The sequence below is a fragment of the Tachyglossus aculeatus genome, chromosome 13 (genome assembly GCF_015852505.1).
Source record: "Tachyglossus aculeatus isolate mTacAcu1 chromosome 13, mTacAcu1.pri, whole genome shotgun sequence".
Lineage (NCBI taxonomy): Eukaryota > Metazoa > Chordata > Mammalia > Monotremata > Tachyglossidae > Tachyglossus > Tachyglossus aculeatus.
Genome location: NC_052078.1, coordinates 15,774,639 through 15,802,113, shown reverse-complemented (window position 1 = coordinate 15,802,113; position 27,475 = coordinate 15,774,639). Strand labels below are relative to the sequence as shown.

Here is a 27,475-nt window from a genome sequence, read left to right as displayed (position 1 = left end):
TTCCCAAGTGCTTAGTACAGTGCTCTGCACACAGGAAGTGCTCAATAAATGGTTGAATGAATGGATTTCTACATCAACAGTAAACCAGAATGCTGTTGCCTCTGTTTCATGGGACTTTAGATTTGGGGAAGGGTCTGCCTGCACTTGATTTCCTTTTGCAGTAGTAGTGCTGGTTTGTACTCAGCCAGCCATACTCTCCTTCCCCCCCTTCCCTGTGGCAATAACTGCATTGTGAGACAGCTGAGAAGGGTAACAGGTGTAACGTAAGGTCACAGGACAGACTATCTCTGCATGACCTCATCAACATTAGACAGTGATGTAGCCACACCCACTTTTCACAAACTGGTGTTAAATGTGGAACTCGGGTCAGCTGAATTAAAGCACAGGGGAATCTCTTCCACTTTCTTGCAAAGACCAATGGAAAAGCACAGCAAAAGTAAAGGAAAAGAAAAAACCAATAAATCAAACCAGCAAACTCAAAAATTTAAAACAAACATACACACACAGATAGAAACCATGAGGAAAATGAAAGAGAAACAAATATAGGAAAAGTTCCCCTTGGATTTTAGGTTCCACCCTGCATCCCGGGCATTCCTGCCCTTCTCTTTTTCCCTACTGTTTCCCTAGAAATAGAACCGGCCCTCATTCAAGAGACTTGTAACATTCCTCCCTTTCTCCCTCCCCCCAGTTCTACCAGAGGATCCAGGGCATTCACTCACTCTGCAGAAGCACGAGGTTTGGTCTGAAGCCTTGAGGGCTCTCCAGAGTTTCTTGGGGAATATTAATGATCTTTTATTTAAGAAAAGCATCACTTGAGTATGGGGCTTTGGAGGTACTGGGACAAAAAATGGGTAAAGATTGTAGTTGGGAGAGAGTGACTAGATGGGGTCAGAGTTCAGAGAACTAGGAGGCCAGAGAATCACAAGTGTGCACGTTTTCAGCCCTGATTAGAAACTCTCAGGTCTTGTCAGAGTCCTGGGTTGAGCAAGTCTGCTCAAGTTCTAGCAAGATCTAGTTCAGAAAGCTGTGGGGGCTAATATTCTCATCGTTCCTTAGAGTGGGTGCACATATTGGGCTTCACCCGTCACCCCAACCTACCCCTTTACCCTGCCCCAACTCATCTCCAGCCCTGTTTTCCTAGGGATGTAATCGTCCTCCCTCATCCCAAAACACAGTGAAGACATCTGGTCCTCACTCTGAGAGCACTTTAGTTCACACACTCCTATGATGCATGTGTAGGAAAGAAGAACAAAACCCTCTTGACTATACACACCAAGTTATCTAGGGAATTTTATTTTGAAGATTAGCAGTGATATCTGGCAGACTATTACCCGAAACCTGGAACAGAAACAAAAGGAAAGAAGAGGACAAACCGTTTAGGAATCGAAAGAGAAATAGCTGACATCCTGAAATGGGGAGCTGATAGAACAACAATGCTTAAGCGTGTACACCAATTTTTCCTCAATATATGGAACATTGAGGAAATGTCGCAAGATCTCTCGGAGGGCAGGGATCATGTCTTCTAATTATATTTCTCTCTCCCTCCCAGGTGCTTAGTGCAGCACTGCACCCAGAAGGTGCTCACTAAATACTATTGAGTGCTTACTTGCCATAGGGTCTTAATAGCAACATGAATGTACAATATATGCAATTCTAGATGGAATTGCCATCTCTTTGGGGGGTTACTAGATGATAGCTTACAAATTCACAGTCAAACCAGGAAAACCTGTGTCCCTGCCTGGTCCTTCCACCAGCCTTGGGGTATTGTGATTGAGAACCAGCAGCAGCTGAGGCTCTGCAGGCTGGGGTGGGACCCAGGGCACCCCAAGACTGTGAGGAAGTGGCAGAGATGTGAGAATAACTGAGGAGCATGAGGGTAGTTGGACATGTCTTGCTTCAACCATGGCATCACTGCAGCTGAAGTGCAGCTGCCTCTCTGGGTCAGGATACGGAGAGGACCTTTGGCCGTCCCAGCTCTAGGTCTTGATAACCCGCTGCTTCTGTCCATCTGTAACGGTGATGAGGAGTGGGGGAGGGAAGCAACGCGGCTCAGTGGGAAAAGCACGGGCTTTCGAGTCAGAGGTCCGGGGTTCGAATCCCAGCTCCACCACTTGTCAGCTGTGGGAATTTGGGTGAGTCACTTAACTTCTCTGGGCTTCAGTTACCTCATGTAAAAGGGGGGTAAAAACTCTGAGCCCCCCAATGGGGCAAACTGATCACCTTGTAACCTCCTCAGAGCTTAGTACAGTGTTTTGCACATAGTAGGTGCTTAACAAATAGGAGGGGGGAGGGGGCCGAGGAGGGGGGGGGAAGGGGGAGAAGGGGAAGGGGGGGAGAAGGGGAAGGAGGGGAGAAGGGGAAGGAGGGGAGAAGGGGAAGGGGGGGAAGGGGGATGGGGAGAAGGGGAAGGGGAATGAGGGGGAGGAAGGGGAATGAGGGGGGGAAGGAGGAGGAGGGGAAGGGGGAGGGAGGAAGGGGGAGGGGGAGAGGAGGAGGGGGGAGGAGAGGAGGGGGGAGAAGGGGGGAGAAGGGGAGGGGGAGAAGAAGGGGAGAGAGGGGGGAGAGAGGGGGGAGAGAGGGGGGAGGAAGGGAAGGGGCGGAGGGGGGAGGGGGGGGAAGGGCGGGAGGGGGGAGGAAGGGAAGGGGGAGGAGGGGGGAGGAAGGGGAGGGGGGAGGAAGGGAAGGGGGAGGAAGGGGAGGAGGGGAGAGGAAGGGAAGGGGGAGGAGGGGGGAGGAGGGGGGAGGAAGGGAAGGGGGAGGAGGGGAGGGAAGGGGGAGGAGGGGGGAGGAAGGGGGAGGAGAGGAGGGGGAAGGGGGGAGAAGGGGAGGGGGGAGGAGGGGGGAGAGAAGGGGGAGGGGGAGGAGGGGGGAGAGAAGGGGGAGGGGGAGGAGGGGGGAGAGAAGGGGGAGGGGGAGGAGGGGGGAGAGAAGGGGGAGGGGGGAGGGGGACAAGGGGGGGGGGGGAGAAAACGGCCCGCGCCTGCGCAATTGGCCCTCGCAGCGCGAGCCTGAGGCGCCGGGAGCCGTTATGGGGCGGTGGGGAAAGCACGTGACCCTGCCCCCCCTTCTCCTCCCCCCCCCCCCCCCCCCCGTTTTCCTCCTAGGCTGCTGCTGGCGGGCGGGCGGGCGAGCCGGACGCCCGGCCTGGGCCATGGGGCAGCGGGGATCGGACACCGGGTGGGTCGATCGGAGGGATTCCTAATCCCACAGCCCCCCGACACTATAACACCCTCGCCCCGAAAGAAACGCCATCTTTCAATGGGCAGCAGAGCTGGGCGGGGGGACTGGGATTTCCTGGAGCTTTTTGCACACGCTTGGAAAACTTCCCCCTGACAAGGGAAGAGGAAACCATTGTAGCCTCCAGTCGCTTCACGGCCTTTGCCTCAAAGTGCCACATTCCTCAAAAGTGATTATCAGGGACTAACCAGGGGTGAGGGCGGAGAAGAAAAAACAAATGTGGGCAAGGAGCCTCCTGACTGTGACCCTTCCGAAAGGGATGAAGTTTGACGCCAGTTTGATGGTGATTCTAAAAGGAATAAGCAGGCCCGATTCCACTTGGATTTGGAGCAAAACTACCATTTCGATTTCATCCTTTTGATTTTTGCCAAACGGTGACAGAGCATTGGCAGAAGTCGAAGTTCGCTTGAAAAACTGACAAACGAGAGTCGGGGGCATTGGGCCCTTAGTTTTAGGTGCTAAAGTGATATTTCCAAAGGTGAAGGTTGAATTGGTTACTGGGATTTAAAGAAAAAACGACTCCCCCAAACAATGAGGAAGTCCTGGACTTTATTTTGAGGAAGTATTTTTAAAGGATTTTGTTGAATCTAGCAAGTGGGTATTTGATTCTAAAATTACTTTCCGAAAGATAGTGTGGCAGTAACTTTAATATTGAAATTTCAAAAGAAAATATTACAGTCTGTTATTCTGAACGGAGGAGATTGCTGAAAATATTTGCTTACTTAAAATACTAACTTTTGGATATTTGCCGAGTCAAACATTTATTGTGTGTGTACTGTGTGTAGAGAGCCCTGTACTTAGTGCTTGGGAGAGTACAGTATAACAGGTTTGGTAGGCACATTCCCTACCCACAATGAGCTTACAGTCTAGAGTGGCAAAAACCTTTCCAGAGGAAAAAGCTTTGTAGAGGGGTGAGAGAAACCCAACCAAGCTTAGTAGTATATTCAGAGTGAGTGAAAGAATGACTTGCACTGCTTGTATTACAGTTTTGAAAAAGTGGAGTTATTGGCCTGGAAATCTAATAATTTCCTGGGGCCTGAAGGTCATTTAATGGATCACACAGGGGTTGATACCCAGGTGTTTCAAATCCATGAAGGTAAACCAGATGGGATGAGTTGTGAGGAATTTGTGCTCAGCGGATCTCATTGTACTTGATCCAACCCCATTACCTAAACCTCCAGTTGTCAGAATGAATAATAATTAAGTTGTTTATTAAGCTCTTACTATTTGTCAAACATTGGGGTTGATACAGATAATCAGATCAGACATGGTCCCTGCCGTACAAGGTGTACAAAATTTAAGAGGTGAAGTGAGTGGGTACTATATCCCCATTTTACAGCACTAAAGGCTCAAGGCCTAGCAAAGTGTGACTTGCCAAAGTCACACAGTAGGTCAGTGAAAGATAAATCCATGACCGTAAACGCTTTGGGAGACAGAAAAGCCTGCGGATGTAGTCCAGCCAACTCATACAGAAGCCCACAAGTGAGCAGTTGTTGGAATACTGGGTTGTGCTGTGCAGCGCCTGTGGGAGAGCTGTGAATGTGTTGGGCTGTTTTGGTACAATTGTCTTTTCAGTGAGATGCCCTAAAAAGATGTGGACTGGCCTAATCCTGTCAGGTGCTATTCCATTACCCAGTATGTCCCAGCCCATGTAGTACTCTTTTGGGATAGTTTAACGACTTCCCAGAGCTCATCATACAGTTTCACTTTAGTCTCACAGTACTTATGTAAATATCCTTGTTCTTTACTATTTCCCATCTCTTTTAATGTCTGTCTCCCCCTGTACACAGTCAGAACCATGTGGGCAGAGATTCCCGCCTGCCAACTTTTTGTTTTAATAGTATTTATTAAGCACCTACTCTGTGCCAGACATTGTTCTAAGCACGGGTAGATTTAAGGTAATAAAGTTGGACACAGTCCATTTCCCACATGGGGCTCACAGTTTTAATCCCCATTTTACAGATGAGCTAACCGAGGCCTAGAGAAGTGAAATGACTTGCCCAAAGTCACACACAAGACAAGTGGAGGAGCTGAGACTAGAACCCAGATCCTTTGGACTCCAAGGCCTGTGTTCTGTCCACCAGACCACACTGCTCGTGTATTTTATAGTGTACTTTCACAAGTGTTTAGTACAGTGCTCTGCCTATAGTAAGAGCTCAGTAAATACCACTGATTGAGAAAACTACTGGTAGAAGGTCAGGACAAGTAAACATTTTTCAAGTGAGAGTTTTCTCTTTATACCTAGGAAGAAGCTGGAACAATTAACATCTACATTTTAAAAGCCCCCCAAATGACAACATGATACCAACAAAACAGATGAAATGCAGTTGTGCTGAAACATCAGAAAAAGCCAATAAAAAACATTCAGCTGCACCCCAAGAGTCACCTTCCACTAGTACCAATAAAAAGTTAAGTGTGCCAGAACAAACTGAACCAATGATCATCGTTTCACCACCTTCAGGAGAATGTCTAATAAGGTACGCCATACCCATTCCATCTGATAACTCACAGACGACGCATGATCTGCAGATGCTTAGGCAAACCATCGACCACCTCAGTCAGGTAGGAAATGTGTTCCTTTAATTACAAATCAAGATGTGTCTGAATATATGCTGTCATTTTTAACCAAAAGCCTTCAAGAGAAGAGCAAAATATCTTAATGCAGATTTACAGATATTTAAAAATGGGTTTTCTTGCTGGAATTCTTGGCACAGATAGTAGACGTAGCAGGGAATCCTGGGCAAGTGACATGGAGGAGAAAGAGTTGGAGGGTCATGAAATTGGAATTGTAGATAATTCTTAAAGTTCCTCTTGCCAAATTGCTATGACCCCAGCATTTCACTTACTACTATTCCAAAGCTGGTCTTTTGTCCAGTCCTCTTTGGCTCAAGTTGAGATCAGGCCAACCTTTACATGGGATCCACACTCATTCTTAGCTCCTGATGGTGTAGGCTAGTTATGGAAGACTTCAGTTCTGAGGACTTGAATAGAGGCCTTTATTTTTGCATCTTCAATAAGCAAAGTGCTCGGTTGAGTGATCCTGGGGTCAATTCAGTCATTGCCCCCCATAGTGTTTGGAAAAAGTCCTGGAGGGCTTATGGGGGAAAGTTGAAATTGATTTGTCTGGCTTGTTGATTGATGTGTTCTGCTTAGATGATGTCCCTAGACTCCAATAATTTCTAATCGCCCCAAGTTATGTCCCCCACTACCACTTGAGCACTTCTGTGCCATCTAAACATGTGAGTACACATATCTCCCAAAAGTACTTATGTATACATTTTTATAGTCTTTTACTTCCTATCTGTAATGTATTTTAGTTGCCTATTTCCTCTGCGACATTGCCAGCCCCTTGAGAATGGGAACTATATCTAAACTCTACTGTATTCTCCCAAGTCCTTAATACACTGCTTTGTATACAGAAATGTTCAATAAATGCTACTGATTGATTGTTTGACTTAGATCATCACAATCATCAGTCCCCCCTCCATCCCCCCTTCTTACCTCCTTCCCTTCCCCACAGCACCTGTATATATGTATATATGTTTGTACATATTTATTACTCTATTAATATGTTTGGTTTTGTTCTCTGTCCCCCCCTTCTAGACTGTGAGCCCACTTTTGGGTAGGGACTGTCTCTATATGTTGCCAACTTGTACTTCCCAAGTGCTTAGTACAGTGCTCTGCACACAGTAAGCGTTCAATAAATACGATTGATTGATTGATTGATTATTGTGCCCCTGCTGAGTGCAGAGCAGTGTTCTCTTCGCTTGGAAGCACATTGAGTAGAAAACCTGATCTCTGGTCCTCCTCTCCCATCTCCCATCCTCCTGTCTCTCCCCACTTCAATCCAGATTGAAGTGCAGAAACGCTCTGGGCATGTTACTCCCCTCCTCAAAAATCTCCAGTGGCTACCAATCAACCTACGCATCAGGCAAAAACTCCTCACCCTTGGCTTCAAGGCTCTTCATCACCTCGCCCCCTCCTACCTCAACTCCCTTCTCTCTTTCTACAGCTCAGCCCGCACCATCCACTCCTCTGCCACTAATCTCCTCACTGTGCCTCGTTCTCGCCTGTCCCGCCGTCGACCCCCGGCCCACATCATCCCCCTGGCCTGGAATGCCCTCTCTCTGCACATCCGCCAAGCTAGCTCTCTTCCTCCCTTCAAAGCCCCACTGAGAGCTCACTTCCTCCAGGAGGCCTTCCCAGACTGAGCCCCCACCTTCCTCTCCCCATCCCCCCCACCTTACCTCCTTCCCCTCCCCACAGCACCTGTAGATATGTATATATGGTTGTACATATTTATTACTCTATTTCATTTGTACATATTCTATTTTATTTTGTTAATATGTTTTGTTTTGTTGTCTGTCTCCCCCTTCCCCCTGTGAGCCCGCTGTTGGGTAGGGACTGTCTCTATATGTTGCCATCTTGTACTTTCCAAGCACTTAGTACAGTGCTCTGCACACAGTAAGCGCTCAATAAATACGATTGAATGAATGAGGAGCTTTCACTCTGATGATGATATTAGACCTGAGATGAGGGGAGTGATCAATCAATCAACCATATTTATTGAGCACTTACTGTGTGCAGAGCACTGGGCTTTCATTTGGGAGAGTACAGTATAACAATATAACAGACACACCCTGCCCACGAAGAGCTTACAGTCTAGAGAGGGTGACAAGACATTAATATAAATAAATAAATTACAGATATGTACATAAGTGCTGTGGAGCTTGGGTGGGGGAGATGAATAAAGGTAGCAAGTCAGGGTGACATAGAAGGGAGTGGAAGTAAAGGAAAAGAGGGCTTATTCTCCTCTAGACTGTAAATTATTATGGGCGGGGAGTATGCCTGCTAATTCTGTTGTACACTCCCAAGTTCTTAGTACAGTGCTTTGCATACAATAAGTGCTCAATAAATATGATTGAGTGATTGAATGGTATTCTAAGCACTTAGTACAGTACTCTGCATAGTATGTGCTCAATAACTTAAGTTATTCAGGGATGACCTCTTGGAGATCATCATCATCAATCATATTTATTGAGCACTTACTATGTGCAGAGCACTGTACTAAGCGCTTGGGAAGTACAAATTGGCAACATATAGAGACAGTCCCTACCCAACAGTGGGCTCACAGTCTAAAAGGGGGAGACAGAGAACAAAACCAAACATGCTAACAAAATAAAATAAATAGAATAGATATGTACAAGGCTTTGAAGTAGGGGAGAGTAATTGTCCATCGGATATGAAGAGAGAAGGCGTTCCAGGCCAGAAGCAGGATGTGGGTGAGAGATTGGTGGTGAGATAGATGAGATTGAGGTTAGTACAGTGCTAAGCGCTTAGTACAGTGCTCTGCACATAGTAAGCGCTCAATAAATACGATTGATGATGATGAGGTTCATTGAGAAGGTAGGCATTAGGGGGGCAAAGTATGCGGGCTGGGTTGTAGTAGAATAGTGAGGTGAGGTTGGAGGGAGCAAGGTGATTTAGTGCTTTAAAGTCAATGGTAAAGAGTTTCTGTTTGATGCAGAGGTGGATGGGCAACCACCGGAGGTTCTTGAGGAGTGGAGAAACACAGACTGAACATTTTAGGAGAAAAATGGTCTGGGCAGCAGAGTGGAGGTATGGACTGGAGTGGGGAGAGACTGGAGGCGGGGAGGTCAGTAAAGAGGCTGATAAAGTAATCAAGGTGGAATAGGATAAGTGGTAGCATTATAGATGGAGAGGAAAGGGTGGATTTTAGCAATGTTGTTAAGGTTGAACTGACAGGGTTTAGTAATAGTGTGTCTCAATAAAATGAACTCATGCAAAATAGATGTTATGCCCATCTGGGTATAAGTGGCTATTTTTGAACCTGCTTTAATGAATATCAATCTATATTGCTTACCTTTTTGTAGACTGTTTCTGTAATGCAAGATGTCTATGCTATAACTGGAGAAGGTGAAGTAATTGAAGAAGTTCAAGATACAGAAGAGGAGGAAAGGGCATGCCCTGTATGTTTAACCCATCCTTATTTCATTGGTTGTAAGACGGGATCTTCATTTTTACGTTTAAGATTTGCATTACTCAAGAATGCTGTTGTATTTATTTACTGAAAAATACTGAGAATTGTGTATACTGAACTCTCTTAAATAATTGCTTCTTCTGTGGAGCTATACACTCCTCTCAAATATCCTTTGTATTGTTCAAGATTAGGAGTGGTATGCTTGACAACATGCCTGGATAGAAATAAGTACTGTAATCATGTACTATGGAAAAGGGTGTGTATCCAAAATACTGTGGTTGTTTATTTATTTCTATTTCCTCTGCATAGTTCACACTACCTCTGTGTAGTTATGGTGAACCCTACCCAAGACCTGTTGGGGTGATTTGATATCGGTGATAGATCCCAAATCTACCCTTCTTGCCCACACCTCTTCAGGACTGATCTAGAATGAACCTCAAAAAGTAGTTTTAAGGTAGATTTCCAGAGCAAATCCATACCTCAAGGGATCCTGGGGTGTGCCCTTCAACATGGTGGCAGAGTTTATGGTTGGATCTTTGGCTATCTTTGGCTTCATACTGTACGCTCCTTGTGGGCAGGGAATGTGTCTACCAACTCTATTGTGTTGTACTTTCCCCACGTACTTACTTGAGCGCTTAACTGAGTGCAGAGCACGGTACTCAGCGCTCAACGAATACCATTGATTGATTGATTTGTAAGTAGCTCAACTAGCAAACAGCCATATTGGCCGTATATGAGTGGTTCTGATGTCTGGTGGAACAAAGAGTAAGCCTTGGGGTGAATCACTGGGGTAGCTTTTAGGTACACCTTATTTTATTTAGGTACATGCTTAGTACAGTGCTCTGCACACAGTAAGCGCTCAATAAATACGATTGATGATGATGATTTTGGATCTGACTGTTGAAGTTCTATTGGCTCTTGAATTGTCTAGGAGTGGTGTGGTTAGAAGAACCTTTGAAGCTTTGGGGTATTAAATGGCATTTGTATCAGGCTACCGGTGATGTTGTTAACCCAATACAGTTAATGGCAGGTAAAGTACTCTCTAGATGGCAATGCAGTGTTAGACTTAAGTTTTATCTATGTCGGAATGGCTAGGTAATTGATTTTAATCCTTGTGGGATTTACATTATAAAAATTTTAATCGCTATTTCATTAGAGTGACCCTGTGAACCAAACTTAGTAAATTCATTCTTAGCTGGAATTCAAATGGCCTAAATATTTATTCTGTGACTAAGTATTTATTAAGCAAGACAATGTTTTACAGTTTGCATTTGCAAAGTATAAATCAATGGATGAATTGCCCACTGATCCTGAAAAATAATATTTTTTTATTTTTGCTGTTTGAAAGGGAGATGATATGACCTCATTCTTTTTTAATTGTTCATCAATTGCAACTCAGCTACAGAAAGCAGTTCAGGAAGAAGAAATTGTATGTATTTATGGAAACTCTAGAGTTTAAGAAAGCCTATATCACAGTGATAGAAAAATAAAATTATATGGAGAGAATAAAGCTATAATCTTTCTTGGCAACCCATTCCAGTGTCTTGGTAGCCCTAAATTTGGCCAACCCCAACAATGTATCATAATTTTCATCTGATTGAGCTCTGATAATAAAAGTAATAGCAATAATAGTACTTGTTAAACACATACTATATGCCAAGCACTGTTCTAAGTAAGTTGCAAGTTAATCAGGTTGGTCACAGTTCCTGACCCACCTGGGGCTCACAGTCTAAGTATGAAGGAGTAGGAGGCAGAGAGAAGTTGTAACTTGCCCAAGGTCACACATCAGACATTTGGCAGAGCTGGGATTAGAACCCTGGTCTTTTGACTCCCAGGCGTGTGCTCTTTCCATTAGGTCATGCTACTTTTCAATGTAATATCATACGTACGACACCTCCATGATATCATACTCTTCCAAGTGCTTAGTACAGTGCTCTGCACACAGTAAAAGCTCAATAAATACCATTGACTGATCACTGCTTTCCTGTACTGCCACTTTTAACAATCGGGAATTTTGTGGGATTCTGTGAATACAAGAAGACTTTTCTTTCTGACATTGCATCACAAAACCACCCTATCCAAATCTGGCTCTGGCTTTGGCCCATCAGCCATAACCTAGTTGAAGATGGAAAGTAAAAAAATAAGCCTGCCAGTTGGGGAATGGTGACTCTCACCTGCTTGTGACTGCTTTTCTTGGTCCTGTGCTGGTGGACACAGCCAGTAACAAGCATTAGCAAATGTGGTGATTTTGTCACTGTGCAGTCATACATTTGCATCACCTCACACAAAAATGGGATATTTTATTCACCCACCAGGGCTACAGATGGGTTCAACTACCCACACAAGGTCTGTAGTCACATTGGGCTTGGCTAAAAGAACCTTGTTGGGCAGTTGCCGGAACTGGCATTTTTTACACAAATATGCTGGAGTATTTTTTCAATACCCCTTTGAAAAGATACTTGAACAAACAGATGTAAAACATGCCACTGGCAATGTAAAGTACTTTGCCTCAGGCACTGGGTACTGCAAAGTGGTGTTTTTGTTACTCTGATGGAAAATTTGTGGAGAAAAACTGAAATCCAACAAAACGCTTCCTCTTTTTAAGTTAAAATTGTGTAAGTCTACTTCAGAAAGCTGTATTTGAATAGCTGTATTAGAATGATGCCAGGAGAAGATACTGGAGAGAGGGTGGGTAGCAGGCAGGTGGGATTTTAGAGGCAACTTTTTCAGAACAGCCCAAGAAAGCTGAGCAGTGAAACAGAACTTAGCTGAGGATGTATGGTAGTGAGTGATAAGGTGTGAATGACAGCCATATTCCACTGACCTAAAATAAACCCCTAAAAAGTATTAATTGATCAGTTGCCTGATTTTCAATTCTTAATAACTCAATTGTATAAAATGGCAGTTACTGATACTTTTCCCACACTTTAATCTAACCCTCTCATTAATAATAATTTTTTTTTGATGACTAAGATTGTTAGTGGGATGATTTTGCTCTTTGGAAATGTTGGTAATCAGAAGAGTCTAGGCATTTGGTTTTAGATGTTTTATTGCTCCTTTGTGGTTGTAACAGAAGATTCATTTCTCTATGCTCAAGACAGCAGAAATGATTTCTTCAAAATGCTTAGTACAGTGCCTGGAACATAGAAAGTATTTAACAAATACCATTAAAAAAAAAAGTGGCCTTGGAATGAACAGGCCCAGTGGATTCTTAACAGTGTAGGTGGAGGCCAGATGTCCAGATCGTAAAGGAATTCAGTAGGATGTTTGCTTTGTTATTTGGGGGTTTTTAAGGCATAGACTTGCATTGTGCTTTGACAGAACACTGGACAATTCTGAAATAGAGAGTCTTTCACAGTAAGGGTGCTTATAAGGGAAGAGATTTTTATAGTAATGATTTATGGAGTCTCCTGTTGAAAGTGACAGGCCAGCCTCTGTCTCATTCATCAATTTTGATGTTATGAGGTGTATGTAGCATTTACTGTAATAAATTACTGTAGATGAAGTAAACACATATTAGTTATGCTGAAGTATTTTTAATATTGATTGTAAATTTTGTTTTCCAGATATTGGAGTCCCTGAATCAGGTGTGTATGAAGTTTTGATTATGCAAAAACTAGCTCTAATGTGAGATTTCGTAGAGGGCTAGACTGGAAAACAGGAGGATGTGCAAGAGAAGAACTGATTCTAGGGAGTAGCCTTGAGGACAGTGTTCTGGGGGACGAAAAGGGTTCTTGTGGATATCATGGAAGCAGACAGTTTGTTTTTTATGAGTTCAGTTGCTGGTATTTCAGAGCAAGTTTACCATGATGGGACTGTTTGTCCCATGATGATTTAGGGTTCTGCAAGTACTAAAAGGCTCTGTTGTCTGCTCTGCTTAGGGATGCCAGGGTAGGGGTGGGAGTGAAGTCCCCCTGCATTAACCAATTAATCAATCAATGGTATTTATTGTGCTTAACTGTGTGTAGAGCACAGCACTATAAGTACTTGGGAGCGTTCAATACACCAGAGTTGGTAGATGCATTCCCTGCCCATAAGGAGCTTTCAGCCTAGAAGAGGAGACAAACAGTCAAGTCCTAGTTCTTGGGACACTCGCACTCTCAAACAGTACTGTTTCCATTAGGCTACTATTGTGAGGGATTTCTTTACACATCCTTAATTCTTCAGATTAAGATTTAATTACAAATTTTGACAATTTCATTAGTAATGACAAATTTTAAGAGATGGCATCATCTATTACGAGCAATTCAAGGGTCCAGTGCTGGATTCTGGCTCTGACTTCATATTGACCTTGACAATAATTCATTTACCTTGGGCAATAATTTTTCATTCATTCATCCATTCAGTAGTATTTATTGAGCGCTTACTGTGTGCAGAGCACTGTACTAAATGCTTGGAAAGTACAATTCCGCAACGGAGACAATCCCTACCCAACAATGGGCTCACAGCCTAGAAGGGGGAGACAGACAACAAGACAAAACAAGTAGACAGGCATCAATTTTTCTTTTTCCTCATTGTTAAAATGATTATAGTAATAACTGATGCTCCCTATCATATAGATGTTGAAGATACATGGAAATGATTAACTTTAACTTTTAAATGATTAACTTTTTTGAAAGTAAATGCATTCTATAAATTTAAGGAATTATTGGCTAAAGGGTGTATTTTATTTCATGCCTAAATTTTATCATTGCAGTGCCTGGTGTTGATTCATACTTTTTTTTTTTCTCTTTGAAGTGGTTTCAGCAGGAGGTAACTCTTGTGGAAAAGGTAAATCAGACTTCTGGAAATTCTGTTAATATCTTGTATCTCAAAACTTGGAAACTTTGAGCCTTTAACAATTACTGTAATCAATTAATCAGGTATCATCTTGTCATATAGTATTATTGTAGACCTTATGGACTAGACAAGGAAAGGTAATTATTGTACAACAGAGAGAAGATAAAGACTATAGCCACTCTGCTCCAGAGTGCAGAATTAAAATGTGAATGCAAAGAACATGTCAGTCACAATACTACCAGCTAGTTAACCAGATGTAAACCTAGGTAGGTAGCAGTCCCATACAAAGTCATCCTGAAATTGCCCCTATGACCTGGGGCAAATGACATCGAGTGTAAGAAATCTTTGTGGATTCTGGAAGTCTGTTGGCTTGTCTGAAATTCACAAGAAAAACATTCCTTCCAGCACTGAAACATACCATGGCTACTCTGAATATTTTCAGAAGAAAACAAACGCAGCAATTCTTTGTCATGTTAAAAATATTGATGGTCCTTTAAGGCCACTAGTTTTAATGGGTTGTCCCTCTTCACACACCTCTTCAAACTCTAAGCTCTAGCTATAATTGAAAAGAATATCAACACCTCTTAATATGTATTAGCTCTCACAAGGCAATTGATTAATTGGTCTGACAGCAGGGCACAAGAGATTTCCATATGCAAAATGAAAGGCACACCAATGGACTCTCTACTAGTGGCATTAGTAGCCAGTCTGTCTGTGACTGATCTGGAGACAGCCCTTGATCCACTGCGAATCAATCAATCAATCGTATTTATTGAGCGCTTACTGTGTGCAGAGCACTGTACTAAGTGCTTGGGAAGTACAAGTTGGCAACGTATAGAGACAGTCCCTACCCAACAGTGGGCTCACAGTCTAAAAGGGGGAGACAGAGAACAAAACCAAACATACTAACAAAATAAAATAAATAGAATAGATATGTACAAGTAAAATAAATAGAGTAATAAATATGTACAAACATATATACAGGATATACATATATACAGTATGAAAGCGAATGAAACTTTCCTGATGGTCTGGTACGATGCTGAAAGCTTTACCACCAGCACCTTTCTAGAATGAACTTGATGGATTTTTAGTGCACCCCAGTTGTACGAAGAAGTATATTAACTTTGGTTTTGGAAGTTGCCGGCAGGCTCTCTTTCTCCAATATTTTATGATAATCAAGAATCCTCTAGACTGCAGGCTCATTGTGGGCAAGGAATGTGTCTTTTTATTGTTATTATTGTACTCTCCTGAGTGTTTGGTACAGTCTTTTCACGTAGTAAGTGCTCAGTAAATACGATTTAAAAATCGTATGAATGAAGCCGGACAGTGCTGTGGGTCATATGGATGCCTCTTTGCATCATTCCATCATTCATCCGTCACCCACCTGCTCAAATCTGCTTTGTTGTCAACCTGCTGAGTGTTGGTACCAGAAAAATGGTTTTGAAGAGCCCGACTTATGTTTTTTAGTTAGGTCAAGAGCAGAATGTTCCTGATTGGGAGCTTCCTTTGCCTGATAAAACAATAACTAAAAATATTACTAAAATAGCAAAGCAAGTGAAGAAACTTGAAGAACTGAAGGATCGCCTTCAAAAGATACCCAAACCTACTCGGGCTTTAGTCTCTAAAGTCAAACCGTAAGTAAGATATAGTTACTATTAAGTATAAAAGAAATGAGACAGAAGATGGGGGCTTCCGGGAGTTTAATAGCGCAAGCCTGTGAGGGTGGAGTTGGAGAGCATGCCAATGAAGAGAACAGGATGGAGAGACAGATGATAATAATCGCACTTAAGTGCTTACTATGTGCCAAGCACTTGTTCTAAGGGCTGGGGTAGATACAAATCAAGCAGGTTGGACACAGTCCCTGTCTCACACGGGGCTCCCACTCTTACTCCCCATTTAACAGATGAGGTAATTGAGGTCAATCAATCAATCCATCGTATTTATTGAGCGCTTACTGTGTGCAGAGCACTGTACTGAGCGCTTGGGAAGTCCAAGTTGGCAACATGTAGAGACAGTCCCTACCCAACAGTGGGCTCACAGTCTAAAAGGGGGGAGACAGAGAACAAGACCAAACACACTAACAAAATAAAATAAATCGAATAGATATGTACAAGTAAAATAAATAGAGTAGGTCCAGAGAGGTTTAGTCACACAGAAGGCACGTGGCAGAGCCAGGATGGGAACCCATGTCCTTCGGACACCCAGGCCCGTGCTCTATCCATTAAGCCAGGGATAGCTTGGCTTTCGCTTTGGTGGAGTTTGTATTTTGTTGGAATTCTTTGGCTTCTGGTGCCAACTCCCACTGCTTCCTGAATCTTTCCAACAATTGCAATTTCAGCCCCTGATTATGTCTGTGCAGTTGGGGCCCCCTAGTGGCAGGATGCCTGAATCTGTTTGAGGGAGGGCAGTTGTGAAGGGGTGAAGAGGAAATGCTCATCAATCAATCAATCAATCAATCATATTTATTGAGCGCTTACTATGTGCAGAGCACTGTACTAAGCGCTTGGGAAGTACAAATTGGCAACAAATAGAGACAGTCCCTACCCAACAGTGGGCTCACAGTCCAAAAGGGGGAGACAGAGAACAAAACCAAACATACTAACAAAATAAAATAAATAGAATAGATATGTACAAGTAAAATAAATAAATAAATAGAGTAATAAATATGTACAAACATATATACATATGTACAGGTGCTGTGGGGAAGGGAAGGAGGTAAGATGGGGGGGATGGAGATGGGGGCGAGGGGGAGAGGAAGGAAGGGGCTCAGTCTGGGAAGGCCTCCTGGAGGAGGTGAGCTCTCAGCAGGGCCTTGAAGGGAGGAAGAGAGCTAGCTTGGCGGATGGGCAGAGGGAGGGCATTCCAGGCCCGGGGGTCGATGGCGGGACAGGCGAGAACGAGCTCATCTTGCTCCATTGGGGCCTATTATGGAAAGTTCAGCCGGATGTTCTTCGTTAAGTGAGAACTTCAACTTTGATTAGCTGGCATTTGTGGAAAAGTTGACTTTTATGAGTTGAAGCACCATCGATTTTTCAGAGAGAAGAAAAAACCTCTAGACCTGGGTCAAGTGTTAAAAGATTCCAATTTCAATATGGAAGGTAAGAATGATGATTGGATTTTGTCAGCCACTTGTATTTGGGCTTTTTTTTAAAACATTTCGTGGAGCCTCTGTAAAGGGACTGGCATTTTGAAAAGAATTACCCTCCATTTTTGATTTTTGATATAGAAAATGACTGCATTGGTGATTTTTTTTCAGGAAAATAGGGATTTGGAGTTTTCTAATGAAAATGATAAATTGTCATTGTAGATAAATTTATACTTGTAAAATGACAAATGAAAGACATATAAGGATGCAACCTAACGACTCCTTCACTGCACAATCTTTACTAAATTTAGACAGAGTATTATCATCATCATCAATCGTATTTAGCGCTTACTGTGTGCAGAGCACTGTACTAAGCGCTTGGAAAGTACAAATTGGCAACATATAGAGACAGTCCCTACCCAACAGTGGGCTCACAGTCTAAAAGGGGGAGACAGAGAACAAAACCAAACATACTAACAAAATAAAATAAATAGAATAGATATTTACAAGTAAAATAAATAAATAAATAGAGTAATAAATATGTACAAACATATATACATATATACAGGTGCTGTGGGGAAGGGAAGGAGGTAAGATGGGGGGATGGAGAGGGGGACGAGGGGGAGAGGAAGGAAGTATTAGTCCCTTATCCCCCGATATTACCTGTTGTGTTAGATTTTGTTAGCTGAGCTTCTGTGAGATAATTTATTTCAGTTGTTTAGATTGGAATAGTGAAGGCATGCACATAGATGATAATTTACAGAATGTTCTTGCCAGTATTCCCAAAGTCCAGACCCTTATTTAATGTTAGAATTGAATACCCCTCTCCCTGAAAAATCAAGTTACTTTCAAAAAGATACAATTTAAATTACTGAGCAAACTGTTGAATTTGTTTGACTTATATTGAGAAATAGAAATATGAAAATCCTTCTTTATTTTCTTCTAGAATTTATTAAAACCTGTGGAGTAGATATTGTGAATATCCTTCAGGAGGCACAAGATGATGACTATTCCTCCTGTAAGTTTAAAATTACCCAAGACTTGTTTCACTGATATTATGGTCTCAGTTGAAGGCTTTGACTTAAATAATTCACCTCTAATATAAATGTATTCTTAGGAAGATTCTAGTTGAACTTTAGAAATGGCCGAAGGACTCATTTCTGTATGTGAACCCTGTAGCAATCCCTAATCCCTTTTTAAAGCACCTGTACAAAGACTAACATCCCAGAGATCTAGTTTGGGAAAAAAAATAATTGATTTGCAAAAAGTTTTATAAATTTAATATTCTTTAGCAGCGCTTAGTATTTGCAGTATTGTATTTATTAGTATTATTGTATTGAAGTGATTACTTTGGATCAAGCACTCTTCTAAGTGCTGGGGTAGTTACAATTTAATTGGGTTGGACACCCTCCCTTGTCCCACATGGGGCTCACAGCTTAGTCTAGTGTTGTATGTTCAGTGGCCATGCCTTAAATATTAATTATTTTTATTACAAAATATACTTCTCTGCCAGAGGAAGATTTCAGTGCAGAAAAAGATCTTTCCATTTCCTCTACTAAGGTATAAAATCATTTTTAAAGACTTCACAGTTCCACTCTGAATTCTCTGCAAATTGACAACCAGAGATTGAAGCTATGTTCCTTAAATCACAATACGCCTTACTGGAACCTTGAAGTGTTGAGAAATCTTCAGGTGTATATTTGGCTAATTGCCATATGTATATTCTCTCCCAGTGCTTAGTACAATGCTCTGCGTACAGTGCTTAATAAATAGTATTACTACTACAAATAATAATGGCATTAAGTGCTTGCTATGTGTCAGGCACTATTCTAAGTGCTGGGGAGAGATACAAGTTAATCAGGGTGGACACAGTCCCTACCCCACTTGGGGCTCACAAGTCTTAAGTATTACTGGTACTATTATTAAGGAAACCCTCACTGTGGCTCATATTCATTCATTCAATCATATTTATTGAGTGCTTACTGTGTGCAGAACACCGTACTAAGCGCTTGGGAAGTACAAGTTGGCAACGTACAGAGATGGTCCCTACCCAACAACGGGCTCACAGTCTAGAAGAGGGAGACAAGACAACAAAACATGTGGACAGGTGTCAAGTTGTCAGAACAAATAGACTTAAAGCTAAATGCACATCAACAAAATAAATAGAATAGTAAATATGTATAAGTAATAGGGTAATAAATCTGTACAAACATTTTCAGTATATAAGCTGAGTGACCATCATGCTTGTTTTTAGCTCTCAAGTTACCAATGAATTCAGTGAGAGTGAGGGAGACAGAGTAGTTACTCAGGGAGCTCTCCCATTCCTACCTACAAGCCAGCCCACACATTTTGCTCCTCTAACATCAATTTACTCAAAGTACTCAGCTCTCATCGCTCGTGTTGTCAATGTTGTGCTCACATCCTCTCTCTGGCTTGGAAATCCCTCCCCCTTCATGTCCGATAGACCACCAATCTCCCCATCTGCATGGTCCGATTAAAATCATATCGCCCAGGAGCCTTCCTTGATTAGCCTCTAATTTCACCATCCTATTTACCCTCCCTTCTGCATTGCCTGTGCACTTGATCGCTGATCATTTCGAATTCCCAGAGAAAGGTGGCAGTCACCATCTCAATTCCCAGAGAAATTCCCAGAGAAAGGTGGCAGTCACCATCTCAATTCCCAGAGAAATTCCCAGAGAAAGGTGGCAGTCACCATCTCAAAAAATCTAGGATTATTTAAGGAACAATTCATCAGTTGCTTTTCTTCCCTAGCTAGGCTATTCTCAGATGATGGCATAGTAGTGTGGGACATTAATTGTAATAATAATTTTAGAATTGAGTGGATATATCATCTTTTCTTCCCACCCAATACTTGCAGTACAAAGTAACGTTTTGTGGTTTGTTGTTGTTTTTTCCCCTGCAGCAACTGATTTTCTGACTCATCGTTTGCATGACATACTGAAAATATTTGAAAGGCAGTCAACTAAGCTGCAAAGGTGGGCTTTCTGAAAACAGAGACATTAGGGTGGCTAAAAGTTGTTTGACTCTTGGTAATATTATTGAACTGATTTTCCCCCTTTGGGAAGGGAAAGAATGGACTGGCTTAAATACGTGGATAGATGTTTACTTGGACTTAATTGAGAGAAAGGGAAAATCTGGTTTTCCTTTTTGAATATCAGTCAATGGTATCGTGCATTGGGCCATACACTGGTTATAGTGCACATACGAGGATGCATCATACTGTTTGGGGGGGGGGGGTGTCTTGGGGGGGGGTGAGGCCCCATTCTACCAGCACAATTGTCTCTGCTCAACTCCATTGTGACGTCTCCTCAAGGCGGTTTAAGGACTCATCTTGCAAGGGTGAGGACAAAGCAAAGGGGAAAAAAATGTTGATTTTTTTTTTCCTCTGGAAGTTTTTCAGATGAGAAAGTGCAGTGAAATTCTTGCTCTTAAAGCTCTCCCTTTTTTTTCCCCTACAATATATCTACGGCACAGTGTAACCAGGGTTTGGCAATCACCAGGACATGCACATACCAGAGGGTGGCATGGTAGACTGTCATACCTGACAGTCTATGTTTTCGAAGTAAGAGCGGCAGGCTTGAAAGACTTCTTACAAATCAATTGTCGTAATTTTTATATAAGATATACTCTCCTCTTCTTCATAGACAATTAGCTCTCCAACTAAGTGGCTACAGTGCTAATTTTAGATATCAGCCAGTGTAATTGAGCAATGTGTCTTAGCCTTTACGTGGTGTAAATCAGCTAAGTAGTGTCAAGGTTGAGCGTTTGACTAGCGACATCAAGATTTGCTGAGCTAGTGTCATTCATGTATCGTCTTTATTATCCATTTATTACCTCTTGCTTTTTCTGTCTCTTTGGTTGGGAGGTACTGGAAGTAGGATCATAATGATTCGTAGTTTTGGTTTGCCAGATAGTATTCTAGGGCTTTGATATTAGGAGGAAAAAGGCATACACGGATTCATGTGGTTTGTATTCTGCTTTGGTTTGTAATGTTGAAAGAAATCATTGGTGGCATGTGCTTTAACAGATAATGAATAAGCCCGTTGTTGGGTAGGGACCGTCTCTATATGTTGCCAACTTCTACTTCCCAAGTGCTTAGTACAGTGCTCTGCACACAGTAAGTGCTCCATAAATACGATTGAATGAATGAATAGGGAGACTAAACCAAATTTTAAATAAAGGACTGAAACGAGGTTAACTTCTGTATTATCACTTGTTCCCCTTTGCTCTCATATAGCTGTCTCGTTAATTTAATTTATTGGCAATTTTTTTCTTGAATGAAAAGTATCTGATGGAAAATTAACAGAATTTAGAATCATTAGTCTAGAAAGGATTTTGAGAAGCTATCTAATCAATTTTCACAATTGTAGACAAATTTTAGAGTGTTAGACGAATACAAATCTATTCTATTTTAAAAATCTCTGGAGAAGGAGATTGCATAGCCTCCTTTGGCAAGCCCTTCCCTTCAAGAATAAAGTCTAAATCCATAAAAAACTTTTAAAAAAGCCTATTTTTCACAAGTCACTTACAGTGAATAGTATAACATTTATTTTTATCTTTAACATTTAGATTTTTTACTACAATTGTTTTCATTACAAATGGAAAAGATTTATGCACTCATTCTTGCAGATAAGTGATTGAAAATGGAGCAAGTAATCATAATTTTGGCATTAAGTGCTTACTGTGTGCTAAGTGCTAGAGTAGGTATAAAATAATATCAAATCAGATAAAATCCTTGTCCCACATGAGTCTCACAATCTGAGTTATTCTTTAAAAATAACTTTGTAGATTGTGCTTTACTGTGTCAGTTAATAATCATTTGTGTGTATGTTGTAAAAAATCTAGCAGTCTTGTTTCACCTTAATTTTGACTTTTTCAATTTGCATTGAAAAATGTAAGGAACGCTATCTAACACAGTCCTTTCTGTTGGCTTGTACTTTCATTACATGATTTGCATAAAACATGATGGAAATATTAGGAAATGTTCTTTCTACAACATGAGTCGGTTCTAGATAAAACACAATCCATAAATTTGTGCAGGTAGATTCACTGAGGGGAGAAGTAGTGTGTGTTTCCACGTGGAAGTCAAGGCATGAAGGGACAACTTTCACCAACCTCTAGCTCAGCAATGCTATATATTGTACTGTGCTATACAATATTTTGTGTTTTTGCAACTTTACAATATTTAGTATGGTAAAAAAAACAGGCAAGGGCAGAAGACATTTCATTAGAGGAGTGCACAGCAGTAGTGTAGCAATTTGTATTGAAAAATGTCAGAGTGATATCTCTACCACTGATCCCCTCTCATAGCCCATTAATTCCCATTGAATTAATGATTCCTATAACATGATTTTCATATAGCAGCTACCATGTTATAACAGAAATACCTGTATATTATTTGGTATGCTTAGTAATTAATTCATTCTGTTAACATTTTGAACATCTTTTTAGTCTCCTAGAAAAATATATACTAATGCATATAGCAGTTCAGTCACGTCTTGATTGTTTGTGGAACTGGAGAATATGCATGGCATGGATAATTGAAATTTAAAAATAAAATGGAAAACCTTGTTTAGCCCAGTAGTTTCAGTATTCTTTTCCTTTCCTCTTTCTCCCAAAATCCTTCACCAGATTCATCAGTTGAGTGGCAGACTTTGCTGATTTGAGTTTTAACTCCTCTTAGCGAATATTTATGAAATGGCCACAGAACGCATTGTTTTATACTGCCCTGTTTCTGGTGGACGAGCCAACAAGTAAGGAAATAGTCAATTTGTTGGTAGCAGGACAACAGAAAAAGAAGCAAAAGACCAGGATAATTCACAAAATGGATAATCAAACAGTGAAATTAGGAGCTGTTGATTTATTTAAATTTAATCATAACTATGTAGAAGATAAAGTACTCTTCAGGAGACTCTCTTAACAGTTTGTGTATCAGGTTAGAATGCAAAAATTCAGACGAATTATTTCTTTTTCAGAGTTTTAAATGAACAAGATATTCTAGAGGACGTAAGTATACTATTTTAATTTGACATTGTTCTTCATCACTACCATAATTATCAGTAATTGATTGCTTACTTTGTTAGAGCATTTTATTAAATGTTGTGAAACAACAGATTTCCCCTCAAGAAGATAATAGGCTCCAAACTAAAATTCTGGAAACGCGAGTGTCATCCTGACTCAAAGGGAGCAGGAAAGCAAGGCCTCAAGCTGCTTTTTTTGATACATTGCTGTATTCCAGTGGCACTTCTATTTTTAAGCCTAGCAATTTTACTGCTGTAAGAGTTGTCCCTAACCACCAGTCAACCATATTTAAAGAGTGACTCATTTGTGAAGGGCACTGTACCAAGTGCCTGTGAGAGTACACTAACACTAATGCTTTGTGGCAGTGTTTTAGGATGAAGCTTTGACATCCTGCTTTTATTAAAATAAAAGCCCTGGAGGCTGGTATGATGTGTTGAGGCAGGGGCAAAGCTTTTTTCATTGGCTCAAACCGAGTCATATTGAGAGGACCAAAGGGTCACCTACTATCATCATCATCAGTCGTATTTATTGAGTGTTTACTGTGTGCAGAGCACTGTACTAAGCGCTTGGGAAGTACAAGTTGGCAACATATCGAGACAGTCCCTACCCAACAGTGGGCTCACAGTCTAAAGACTATGGGGTGGCTAGTGGCAATGCAAGCCACAGAAGAGCAGCAACCATTGCAGTTTTAATGGAGAGTGAAAGCTAGTGAAAGGAAAGCTAGGACCCCGTTCCCGGAGCTTCCCAATCAGTCAGTCATATTTATTGAGAACTTTCTATGTGCACAGCACGTTACTAAGTGCTTGGGGGAATTCAGTACAAGAAAATTGGTAGACACAATCCCTGCCCTCAAGGAGGTTGTAATCTAGAGCAGGATATAGACATTGAAATAAATTACAGATACGGGAAATGGCAGGGTATAAGGATATGATAAGGTAGAGCCCATTGGGGCTCAGAATCCATGGAAAGCGGATGGGTTTCCTGGGTACTAAGGTCATCCTCGCCCTCCCCACCTCTTTTAATGGAGGAAAAAGCCATATCCACTTAGGAGTGGAAAGCAAGAGAAACTGTTCTCACAGCATTTAGAACATTGGGAAGGTTGTGGCAGGTAGTTTTTTTTCTTTTAAATGAAAGAGGTGATGTACTTGATCTGTTGGGGTTTTTTTTTTACCTATTAAAACTTTTAATGTTACTTCTTCCTTGTTCTGGTTTATGTTCATCATTGGCTTTTCTCTGTGTGTCTATCCCCTTTTCCCCCTTTCATATTGTGAGTCCTCTCTGAGCCAAGAGAAAAAGAGGACTTTTTTGGGGAAAAAGTTGGGAAAAACACGAGTCTAAATAAGGATTTGTGTGTTTTATTCATGTGTTTTTCCCAACACTTAGATTAGAGTCCCTTGCAAATTCTAAGTGCTTAATAAATGGTATCGACTATTTTGAACTCCTGTAATATTTGGAACTTGAACTAACTGGAGTGTGCTATAATAAGAAAAATTTAAATGGTTATGGAAAGATTTAAAATCTGAGAAGAAGTCTTAGGCAGTTATAACAAATATTACATCAGAGAGTTAGGTCTTCAAAGTACATGTATTATTCAAACTTTTTTTACAGATTTAAACCATTATATTTTAGATTTATGAAAACATTCTAAATTAACAACATGTGATTATAATTTTGGTTTAGTGTCAATTTCACTGGTAATATAAGTGCATTGGAGCAAAATAGTTTTCTCTTGATCATGAAGGATCCTTCCTTTAGAAAACTGACAAGAACTTCGGTCCAGTCATGAAGATTTTTGGACCAAGAACCTACTCAGAGGAAACGAGTAATCGTACTAAATTATTTGCACCCTCTCATCTGTCTCTGTGTTCCTGCTGGGGAGAGTAGATGCAGAGTTAGTGGGAGAGTACAGTACACTGGAAACTGCACACAAGAATTTATATGTCCAAAACCCATTTACCACGAAAGTGACCACAGCTTAGAGCCGAGGCTGTAACTTAGTTCTGTAAACCATCAGAAGATTGCCAAGGTAGCTACTTCATTAACCGCTGTGCCATCTGCATGGTAACCAACTGTTTTCAGGCTTCCTAATGGGCCTCTGTACACCATTACTGGTGAAGAATTCTGATTTAAAGGATCACTTCAGTTTAGTCTAAAAGAAATTAGTAAATTGAGAGATAAATACAAAATTCTGTAAACAGCAGTAGTTAGAAAAAAGTGACTAAAAATGGTTCGTAGCATATTAATTCATATATTGTGTTTATACTGTTCTGAGTTCTAAGCCAGCATCTATAGGCCATCTGTTCTCATTTACAAATATTCAGAAAGAAGGGTTAATTTGAAGTCCTACAGTACCTGAGTTATTTTGGTAGTGAGTTCCGAGGTAATCCTATTAGTCAGCACAGTCAACTATTGCAATTCACTTGTAAATTGAGATTCAAAACTATTTTTCACTTGAATAAAATAATCAATTCTTGTTTTTTAGAAATACAGGCAGATGCAAAATGAGTATCAGTTGCTAGCCGAGGAAAAAATGATGATGGACAATGCACTAAAAAAATTAAAGGGGTCAGAACAAGGAGAGGTTAGTATATTTTGGGATTAACAAAACATGTTTGGAAAGAAGTTTCTAGTAACTTTTGCAAGAGATTAGGAAAATATTTTAAAATATATTCATGGTATGTTTTCAAGTACTGTAATAGCCTGTACACATGAACTTGCTAGCCTTAATTTTGAAGGAAAGAAGAAACAAACAAATTCAAAACACACCTTCTTTTACTTCATATGCAATGGTTCCATTTCCTCCTTTGACCCAAAATAGTATTTTAATAGAGCAGAAGTTAGAAGCTTTCATAGGAAACTTCATAAAGTAGGGTTTTTTCTATCAATAGCAACTGCCTTTTAAGGTGGATGGTGCAGTACAGCGACTAATTATTTGTTGCAATTATTTGTTGGTATTCTGGTTCCCAACAAGGTAACTGCTGCTAAATGTGAGAAAGCGAAACGTATTGAGAAGGAAGTTCTTCGACCTTCTGGAAGTAAAGCGTTGGATGGGTAAGAACCAACTAACTAAATGCGTATTGTTCTTGGTTGATTATTAAATTTTTCTAGCATCTTTTATTTGAAGATTAAAGGTGCTTTACAAGGGTCTTTAGCTTCGTAATGAATGTAAAGTATTTTTGAAATAAAATGGGGAGGAGGAACAATAGGAGAGGTTCCCCAGAACTGTTGACTTCTAATATATTCTTCCATTATTTACTCCTCACTCACCACACTTAAACAGATTAGTATGGGTGACTGTTGAAAAGTGAGAGCTAGAAATCTTTGATACGAATTTCCAAGCATCCACCAGGTCAATGGGTAGAGTATGTTCAGCTTTTTGCGATTTGGAAGTCACATGGAATGGGGAGTAGGGAGACTAGTAGGGAGCTTGTTGGGGAGTAACAACATTAACTAATTTTTTTTGACATTTTAGACAACAGGCTACCCTTGACTCAACATTCAAAGAATCTGAAAATATTAAAATGAAACGTGACTTACTTCAAGCCCAGGTAATATTTTTTTTTTAACTATAGCATCTATATAATCAGATCCTGACAGCGCTTGAGCTGCTTTCTGCTTTTTTCTCTAGTTCCAAAAATTGAACTGACTCATCCGTCTTGAAGAATTATGTTTTTTTACTGAGACTCAAATTTTTATTTCAAAGTATATCTTCATACATTGAAATTATATTCAAATTTTCAGTTCCAGAGTTTGGTACTAAATGGTAGATGGATTAGTCAGGATATCCAGACTGAAAACTTAATGTAGTCTTTGTGATGTCTTTCTTGGAATATAAGAAAGGAGTTACAATTGGTGTTTCTTTTTATGCCTTGTATATAGCTACCTCTTTTTTATGGTATTTGTTAAATCTCTTACTATGTGTCAAACACCGGTCTAAGCGCTGGGGTAGATACAGGTTAATTAGGTTGGTCACAGTCTAAGTAGGACTGTCTCAATAATAATGGAATTACTCATTCTTTAATCACGTTATATATGCAGTCAGTCCTTGGATTTATAACGTAATTGATTCCTGAAAAATCTTTCAAGACACTGCCGTAGTTTCTTCTGCCCCATTCTTCCTTCCTTTCTCTGCCCCACTTCTCTCCATGAAACCACAGTAAGGACTTAAAGTTTGCCACCACAGTGATAAAATTGTCCCTATAAGTTAAAAAACAAAACATATTTTTAGTCACTCCCTAAATCTGCAGATAAAAAAACCCCTTCTTACCACCTGAAATGGTTATAAGGAGAATGAAAACAGTACAATCTTCTCAAAATTTTGTGGACTT

General features: G+C 40.9%; 1 protein-coding gene across 11 annotated transcripts in view; it reads left to right on the top strand.

Moving 5' to 3' along the window:
* Nucleotides 1–3,117: 3,117 nt before the first annotated feature.
* CCDC7 (coiled-coil domain containing 7) overlaps nt 3,118–27,475 on the top strand; it is a 77,820-nt gene continuing 53,462 nt past the window's right edge. For 7 of the 11 annotated variants that reach the window (XR_005453670.1, XR_005453676.1, XR_005453669.1 and 4 more), the window contains exons 1-14: nt 3,184–3,611; nt 5,483–5,799; nt 9,132–9,227; nt 10,587–10,667; nt 12,805–12,825; nt 13,976–14,008; nt 15,488–15,654; nt 17,057–17,118; nt 18,052–18,123; nt 20,029–20,101; nt 23,102–23,132; nt 25,630–25,728; nt 26,119–26,198; nt 26,620–26,695. Coding sequence is in view for 2 of the 11 variants with exons in the window: in XM_038755732.1 (XP_038611660.1) it covers nt 5,536–5,799; nt 9,132–9,227; nt 10,587–10,667; nt 12,805–12,825; nt 13,976–14,008; nt 15,488–15,654; nt 17,057–17,118; nt 18,052–18,123; nt 20,029–20,101; nt 23,102–23,132; nt 25,630–25,728; nt 26,119–26,198; nt 26,620–26,695 (1,155 nt within the window). In the remaining 9 variants the exon portion in view is untranslated. The other 4 variants (XR_005453672.1, XR_005453675.1, XR_005453674.1 and 1 more) reach the window with 4 other exon arrangements.